The 9468-nt window shown below is 34.3% G+C and overlaps 1 protein-coding gene across 1 annotated transcript; it reads left to right on the top strand.

The window, feature by feature from the left end:
• Positions 1 to 1695: 1695 nt before the first annotated feature.
• On the top strand, positions 1696 to 8493 carry LOC119584813 (actin-histidine N-methyltransferase-like; the record flags this gene model as incomplete). Its single annotated transcript, XM_037933456.1, is given in 9 exon segments — positions 1696 to 1771; positions 1908 to 2080; positions 2082 to 2100; positions 2624 to 2747; positions 3758 to 3869; positions 4246 to 4387; positions 4657 to 4842; positions 5989 to 6045; positions 8342 to 8493. Coding segments are annotated over 9 exon segments (1041 nt in total), but the record flags the coding sequence as incomplete, so codon positions are not given.
• Between the last annotated feature and the right edge of the window lie 975 nt (positions 8494 to 9468).

Raw genomic sequence — 9468 nt, 5'->3', positions numbered from 1 at the left:
ATGGAGTTAAAAAATTTTTAAAAACCTTTTCCCTTTTGGGGGTTCTGAGGTTTAAAATTTAATTTTTTTTTTTCTTTTTTTCTTTTTTTTTCTCTCTCTCCTATCCCCTCTTCTCTTCTCTCTTCTCTTTTTTCTCTCTTTCTCTCTCCATTCTCTCTTTTCTCTCTTTCTCTCTCTCCTCCTTTTTCTCTCTCTCTCCCCCTCTTTTCTCCCTTTCTCTCTCTCTCTCTCTTTTCTTCTCTCCTCTTTTCTCTCTCTCGATTCTCTCTCTCTCTCTCTCTCTTCCTATATCTCTTCTTTTTTCTATCTTTTATCTTACCCTTCCTTTCTTTCTCTCTCTCTTTTGCTCTCTCTCTTCTTCTAATTCTCTGTATTTGCTTCTTTTGATTTCCTCTCATATCTGTATAGTTTACCATTACATTTAAAACTTTTTTTTATATTCCTCACATTTCCAGAAATCTACATTTTAATGGGAAACTATCATCAGATGGTGTGAGTCAAGTGTAGCATGCACTCGTGTGGAAAAAATGACAATTTCACGTCTTTTCTGAAAGTTATTATGGCCCATTTTTATAATTTTTTGTTTCCTTTTCTTTTCCGTATAGATGCCCTGTTTCCCTTTCAAAACTCCCCCGCGAAAAAACAAATCCCAAAACCTTCAGGCCCTGGTTTAAGGGGAAAAAGGGTGTGAAGGTTAGTTTTACCCTGGGGGATTTTTCTTTTTTTTAAAATTTGAATGTGTAAGTTTAATTTTTCCTTCTGGAAATACTTTGAATCTTCCGCTTGATTTTGATTTGAAAGTGGTCTTTCTATGGAAATATCCTTTTCCATTGTATTTAATCATGAAATGTCGTAATACCTTCTTTTAAACTAGTTTTTTTTTTTTTACTGAGATGGTCTTTTCCCAAATTTTTTCCCTTACTGAAAAACCCCCAATTATTTCCATTTTTTTCCTTTGCCCATTTATTTTCTTGTTTTATTTTTTATGCCTTTTCATTTTTATTTTAAACTCTTTTGTTTGTCCACTTTTTTCTCTTCTTTTCCTTTTATATTCTTCTCATATAACTTATCCCCCTTTGATCCCTCTTTTTTTTCTCCTTAACCCTCCCTCTTTCCCCCTTTTTTAAATTATCCATCTTTATTTTCCCACTTTTTCCCCTTCATCCTCTCACTTTCTCCATTTCACAACCTCTTTCTCTGTCTCATCCCCCATCCTGTCAAAATCTATTTTGAGGTTGTTACACATGTCGGCGTTTTGTCATTTTTTAACACTCTTCCAAAATCATGGAGTGGAGATTTGGCGGGCCTTTTTGGGCCCGCAGGGCTTCGGCCTCATGACCAACCCAGGGGGCCTCCCCGCAGGGGTGGAGGTGTCAATGTGCCTCTGGGGGAAACCATGATGACAAGGGACACCGCCAAAAAAAGTCTTACCTGGTTGGGTTTTTGGGGGGGGAAAACCTTGTTCATAGATACAGTGGCAATTTTTGGGAAAAAAAAGGGGGGAGGTTTAAAGGGAAATTTTAGGAGAAAAACAACCCCTGATCCCCTGGTAAATCTGGGTGTGTAAGTGAGTGAGTAGATGGGTGAGTGAGTGAGTGAGTGGGTAGCTGAGTGAATGGGTGGGTGGGTGAGTGAATGGGTGGGTGGGTGAGTGAGTCGGTGGGTGGATGGGTGGATAAGTGAGTGAGTCCTATCATGGTCAGTTCTTTGGAGCATACGGATGACATTTTGATAAAGTTTCACATGTCAGGATGTGTAATGAAAATCAGAGGCACTTGGTCTTAATTATTTCCCAAAATTTTTCTGGTTTGGGAGTCTATCATTTTGTAAAAATAGGGTTAGTTTAAAATGTAAATTTTGCAAAAATAAGAAGCCTTGTTTTAATTGTGTATTACCTTTATCAACAGGTCCTTTGATAGAACGTGACCCCATCTTACAACACATGGGGAATGTTTCGTTAGCACTGCACGTTCTAGGAGAATATGTGAACCCCCAGTCACCCTGGCAGCCATACCTGCGCATCCTTCCAGCCTCATATTCAACCACATTGTACTTCTCTCAGGAGGAGATCCTTGGCCTGAAAGGGCTCACCAGCACTAGGTGAGGGCTGGAGATGATCCTTTGTGATATATGGTGGTTGCAAGGGTAGTGTAATGATTTAATCGATGTAATGATATAAAGGGCATGCTTCATTTATCTGAATACTGTATACTATTTATTTATTTATTTTTATCTAGTTATTTATTTTTTTAACATTTTCAAGTTCTCTCTCTCTTTTTTTTTAGTTCTTATTTTTTTTTCTCTCCTTTGTAAATTATACTTTCCCAGCTATTGCAAAAGTTCTTATATTTCTTAATATCATTTCTTGAGCTAGCATGCATTTCCTAAGTTCTTTTGCTTTTTTAAAATTTCTGAAGTCCTCATACTTTCTCAGATATTTCTAAAACATTTATTCTATCATTTCTAAAGTTCTCATGCTTTTTCTGCCATCTGTAATATTTTAAATGCCATTTCTACATTTCTCATACATCAATTTCATTTCTACATTCTTAAGAACATGACCATAAAGAAACCTGAAATCATTAGCTTATTTTCCCTCACCAAGCTAAATAACCCTTTGCAGAGGAAGCAGTGAGACAGTTCCGGAACATTGCGCGCCAGTACTCGTACTTCTATCGAATACTGCACTCGTTACCAGAGGCGAGAAGTTGGCCGATCAAGGACTACTTCACCTTTGACGCTTATAGGTGAGCGTCGTTCTTGGGTGAATTGGGCTCCAGATTAGGGAGTGATAAGGGGTGATTGAGTGCTGATGTTATAAAAATTTTTATTTCAGAGTGAAGGATATGTGATATGTTTTTGGTTTAGAAAAAAATAGATATTTGGTTTGTGTATGTGGTTCCAGGATAATTGTGATTATAAGTGAATTAAGGCAAGTGAACCACCACATTTAATGAATCAGAATCCCTTTTTAAAAAAGTAAAATATCTCCATTATATAAATAAAGACGAGTAGAAAAATGTTTGATTATGAGCTTTTGCTTCATGTCTCCTCTCTATGTATACATTGTGTGTGTGTGTGTGTGTGTGTGTGTGTGGTGTGTGTGTGTGTGTGTGTGTGTTCACGCACACACGTGCGCGCATTAGAGTGGAGAGAGCATTAGATTTAGTGTGGAATTAAATCCTGAAATCTTGCCTAAAAAATATAAGTGCCTCAATGCTTTTAAGACAATATATTTTTGTGTACTTTATAATATAGTCCCCCTTTTTTGTGATTTTTTTTCCTAATGATGTAGATATTCTGTCACATTAAACATTTTGCTTTTTAGAATAACAGAAATTGAAGTATTGTCTAGTGTATAATTCAATTTGAAATGTATGATTTAACCAAAGAATATAAAACTAAAAACTTGAGAACACTTTACATCTTGCTTATAATGTGTTTTTAAAGGCCTGCCCCATAGCATTCCTGTAGAAACATGAAAAATACAATTGAATAGTACTTTTATACATTCAAAACTGTATTGATGTTTTATACTTAATAGTGTAATGTAGTTTCATGTTTTATCATTTTTACAATAATTCCTTTCCCTGAACATGGTGTTACAAATTACAAATTGTAAATGAAATAATAAAGGGAAGAACAAGAAAAAACACAAATATGCCAAAACAAAGGTATTATATAGTTGAGCCTTAATGGGACCTTCCTGGGCAATGTCTGCCTTGCTCCTCTTACCACTGCTGTCTCGCTGTTCCAGATGGGCAGTTTCAACAATCATGACGCGCCAGAACAGGGTGCCGACCAAAGGGGCTAGTGGCCAGCTAGCTCTCATCCCGGCCTGGGACATGTGCAATCACGAGCAGGGAATTGTATGTGCAGTGTCTTTGTTTTCCGTGCTGAGAATTAAATGACACTATTTTCACAAAAAGTTTTAGTGGATTTAGGTGTAAGAACAGTGTTTTTACTCTGACAAATGTAGAAAATTTTGTTGATATCTTCACATTACAAGGGATGTGTATGACAGGTTTTTTCATTTCATATTTCTAAAGAGGGTATGGTTGTAAAGGTCAAATACATGTCTTGCACTATGAAAATATACATTCTTATTCATATCTGCTTCTAATCATGAATGTGGTAGAGTTGTTTACTCACTGTGTCTTTATCTTAGCTTCACACTGTGTCTGTATATACTTTTGAGTTGCTCTTTCCCAAGGCTGTCTCCTTACAATGTGCTATGGTTGGCAGTATTCTACAGACTATGACGAGGAGAAAAACTGCTGCGTGTGTTTAGCGCAGAAGGACTTCAAAAAGGGAGACCAGTTCACCATCTATTATGGGAAGCGTCACAATGTAGAACTCTTCCTACACAACGGCTTTGTTGAAATAGGTGAGGCCTTTTGGTAAAGACCCAGATCCTGTCTTCTTCTGTGCATGTGCAAAGGAAGATGCAGAATATAACTTGCCTTGTCTTGCTGAACCGGGTGTTTTAATATTTACAAGCTTATGCCATCATTAGTATTATTCATCAAAAATAACTTGGTCTTTGAATGGAGGCACCATCCCCTTCGACTGTCACTCGCAGACTATTTCCCAGATTTTCATTAACATCCCAATTTTTCCGTCCGCACTTGTCCTCACGCCTCCTTTTCCGCATAGGCAACGAAAACGACAGCCTCGCCATCAAGCTGGGAGTGAGCAAGAACGACCCACTCCACGACGAGAAGGTGGCGCTCTTGGCCTCCCTGGGGCTGCCCTCCTCCGGCTCCTTCATGCTGATCCCGGGGCTGCATCCCATCTCTCCTGGCCTGCTGGCTTTCACGAGGATCTTCTGCATGGAGAAGGGTGAGGAGATTTTCCTTTTCTCTTTTCTTTCTTTCTGTTTTCCGTCTTTTCTCGGTTGAGAATGGTGTAGGGTTTTCTTTTTTCTCTTTTCCCTTTTCTATTTATTTTTTTTTTTTTTATAAGTATGGTAAGGACTTTTCTCCCTTTCTGAGTGTTTTGTCTTTTTGTTGATGGTTATTTGTTACATGATTTTGGATTTGTTTTATATTTGTTTGGTCTGTTTTTGTATTATTTGTTTTCACATACACAGATTTGTGACTTATTGATGTGGATAAATTTTTAACCTATTTTATTTTTTATTAGTTTTTTTTTCACCCCAGGAAGTGACACTTTTATAAAGTTTTAATAGTTTTACTAGGTAATTTTCTTTATTTCACTTTGCCTAGATAGTGACAGCTGTTGGTTTAAGGTGTCTAAAAATTCTGTGTTTGTTTGTTTCATTAGGAATAAACAGATAGAGTGTAGATATTGTACTATGTATAAAAGGTATGAATGAGAATGAACAACTTCATAATAAATGAGGCGTATTTGACTGGTTTCGATTATATCTTCGTCAGAAATTCATGTATTTCTGACGAAGATATAATTGAAACTGGTCAAATACATCTCTTGTATGGTGAAGATATTCATTCTCATTCATACCTTTTATACATTTGTCAACATGAATATGGTTCATATTGTACTATGTAGGAGTATAATATGCACTGTACTGAAGACAGCACCAGGGACAGAAAAATACCCTTGAAGGATTTTTTGTCTTGTGCCTCAATGTGGGAGGAGGAGAAACAGTAATAACCCTTTTTAAATTTCTGTTAAAATAATCCGATTTAATTCAGTAGGCTAAGTCTTTCTGTGTTCTTATTTTGCTTATTTTATGTTTTAGCCTGTGCTTAAGTGTGCTTTGTGGTGCTATATTGTAAGGTTAATGTTAATTTTTGATGTTTTATTATGCACTCTGGCAGTCGTTTAATTATAATATTGCAACATGAGCTGCTATGCTCTATTGCATTCTCATTTCAGACGACCCTTTTTTTTTTTTGTAAACATTTTAACCCTTTTATCGAGTGGCACACAAATTGGGAAACTGTGTAGTGTCCTTTTGGGTTAGTTTCTTAGTTAAAATATTCTTAATCCATTTTTCCTTAGAAATACAAGACTGGATGCAAGAAAAGCCTGCAGTGAAGCAAGATGTTCAAGAGAAAAGTAAATCCCTTGTCTGTTTGATCTCTAATTGTCATTATCATCATAAAAATGACTGATGTGTGAGCTTGGCTTGTAGATTTCACAGGAATAAGGCTGAACTACATGGTTTAACATAACTTTAAATGTATTAGTAAATGAAAGCAAGGTGCATTTTTGGGGAAATAATTTTACCGTCACACCCTAATTTTTTAAAGAGACAAATTTTTACATGGCGATGGCGTATGAAGTACCGTAGGGTTTCAATTTTTTTGCGGCTTTCTCTCGATTTTTTCGCTTTTTTTTTTGATTTTAGCCCCTCTCTCTCTCTCTCTCTCTCTCTTCCCTCTCTCTCTTCTCTTTTCTCTCTCTCTTCTCTTCTCTCTCTCCTCTCCTCTTTTCCTCTCTCTCTCTCTTTTTTCTTTCATCTTCTCTCCTTCTACTCCCAATTCTGCATTTCTACTTGCCCCACTACCCTCTGGTTCCCCTTTCCTTGGTTTTTCTTCCTCTCTTTACTCTTCCTCCTTTTTAAAATTTTACCCCATCTTCCCTTTCCTTTGTGGTCTTCTTCATGTCTCTCTCTCTCTCTTCCTGCTTCGTCTTTTCCTCCATTGTCTCTCACTGTTCCTCTTATTATTAACTTCACAAATACAAGAGACAGTTTCACAATACTTTCATTAGCATTTCTCTCCTCTTGATTGTACATCTGTCGTTGCTTTAGCCTGATTTGCCGTCATGTGATTCTTTTTTCCCGTTTTTTGTCGGAGGTTGCCAGGGAAAAAACCTAATACACTTAATAGTGGCATTTCCCGATGCTTTTTATTGCTTTGGAATTTAATCGTTGCCGCAATTGCAGTCATTAATGGACCAGGCCTTGTAACAGTTTGTTGGTACTTATATTTCGAAATGTTATTTTTTATTTTTTTATTTATTTTTTTTTTTTTTTTTTATTATTTTTTTTTTATCCTCTATTAATATCTTCCTTTTCCAATTTTGGCTGATTTACTTACTTTTAATGAATAGGTAAGAAAATTATATATAGATAGATAGATAGGTGGAATAGATAGATATAAAAAAAGACATATATTAAAATTATATTATATATATATATATATATATATAATATATTATATATATATATATTATATTAAAATGTACACATATACATAATATATATAAAAATATATTATATATATATAATTATATATAAAATAATATATATTTCAATATATATATATATATATATTATTTTTAATATTAATATATATATTTTGTTGGGATAGGGATATAAAATATATATAAATATATAATTTAAATAATATTTTAATATAATATATAATATATTATATTATTATTATAACAAATAACACAATAATATTTTAAACATATATATATTTAATTATATAATATATTTTTATATATATTAATAAATATTTATATATATATATAATAAAATGTACATATTTTATTTAAAATTTACATATATACATATTATATACATATTATTATACATTTTATATTTAAATACTTTTTGTATTTACATTATGTGTTATATATTATATATATATATATATATTATATATTATTAATTTTAAAATTTTAATAATATAATATTATAGATATTAATATATATATAATATATATTTATATACACTTTATATAAAATATATATATAATATATTTACTTTATATATACATTTGTATATATAATATATTTTTAATACATTATCATATTTATATACATTTTATATACATAATTTTTTATATAAATAATGTACAGTATATAAATATTATACTTTTACATATAAATATATATAACTATTTATGTACATATATATATATATATAAAATTATATATATATAAAATATTTATATATTATATAATATATATATTATATACATACATTAATATTATATTATAATATTTATATTTAATATAAAATAATTTATTAAATATTTATATATATTATACATACATATATTCAATATATAAATTTACATATTGGTTGTATATTTTATATATATATATTAATTTATATATAATTATTTTTATATATATTATATAAATATAGATAAAATATAAAGTGCACTTACAAGTTAAAAACAAAAAACAATTTAAAAAATTTATTTCTGTTATTATTATTTCCTGCATTCCCCTGACACCCTAGCCAGTAGCTCCCAAGACAGAAGGGTAATCCCACACCCAGGCTTCCTTTCCTCACAAAAGAAGACGAAAAACCCCGCAGGAACGAGGACTCGGTAGTAATTCTCAGTTTTGTGTTTCTCTCCTCTCCCTCTCTCTCCTGAACGCACGCTTCAGGTTCTTTGGACAAGTGGAAGGGTGACGGAGAAAAGGCCAAGGGTCTGTTGCACGAGGACTGCGACGTGGGCACGACGGTCCAGGATAAAACGTGGAGGTTCCTGCACACGCGCGTCTCCCTCCTCATCAGGGCTTATCCAACAACGCTCGAGGTGGGGAATACTTTTTTTTTTTTTTTTTTTTTTTTTTTCTTTTTTTCTTTTCTTTTTTTTTTCTTTTCTTTTTTTTTTTTCTTTTCTTTTCTTTTCTTTTCTTTTCTCTCTTCTTTTTTCTTTCTTTCTCTTTTTCTTTCTCTTCTTTCCCTTCTTTTTCTTTCTCTTTTTCTTCTCTTCTTTTCTTTCTTTTCTCTTCTCTTCTCTCCTTTCCTTCTCTCTTTCTCTTCTCCTTTCTCTCTTCTCTCCCCTTTTCCTCTCTCTCATTCTTTCTTTCTCTCTCTCTTGACTCTTGGAATTGTTTTTAGGATTATTTTATTATTCTCCATCATATAATTCACCATAATTAGATGTATTGTGTTGTTATAATTTTACAAGGTTTTTGGGTTTATATTATAGTGACTAACTCCTGTAATCCACATTGGCACAACCCTTGTTAACTTTTCCTTTCTTCCGGCCTATGTACAACTGTGATCTCTATCAACTATCATATTCTCAGATCTTCAGTAATCCAGTCTGAAATTGTACCTTCCTCTCCCCTCCCTCCTTCCCCTTTCTCTCTCTCTCTCTCTCTCTCTCTCTCTCTCTCTCTCTTCTCTCTCTCTTCTCTCTCTCTCTCCCTCCCCTCTCTCCCCCTCTCTCCTCTCCCTCCCCTTTTCTCTCTCTCTCCTCTCTCTCCTTCCCCCTCTTCCTTTCTCTCCCTCTCCTCTCTTCTCTCTCCCTCTCTCTCCTCTTTTCTCTCTCTCTCTCCCCCCCCTCCCCCTCTCTCTTTCTCCTCCCCTTCCTCTCCCCTCCTTCTCTCCCTCCCTTCCCCCCTCTCTCCTCTCCCTTCTCCCTCCCTCCCCCCTTTTTTCCCTCCCCCCCCCCCCTTTTTTTCTCCCTCCCCCTCTTTCCCCCCCCTCTTTCCCCCCCTTTCCCCCCCCCTTTTTTTTTCCCCTTTTTTTTCCCCCCCTTTTTTCCCCCTTCCCCCCCTTC

The sequence above is a fragment of the Penaeus monodon genome, chromosome 18 (genome assembly GCF_015228065.2).
Source record: "Penaeus monodon isolate SGIC_2016 chromosome 18, NSTDA_Pmon_1, whole genome shotgun sequence".
NCBI classification, from domain to species: domain Eukaryota; kingdom Metazoa; phylum Arthropoda; class Malacostraca; order Decapoda; family Penaeidae; genus Penaeus; species Penaeus monodon.
The sequence above is the reverse complement of the archived record's forward strand: the minus strand, read 5'-3'. Positions and strand labels throughout refer to the sequence as shown.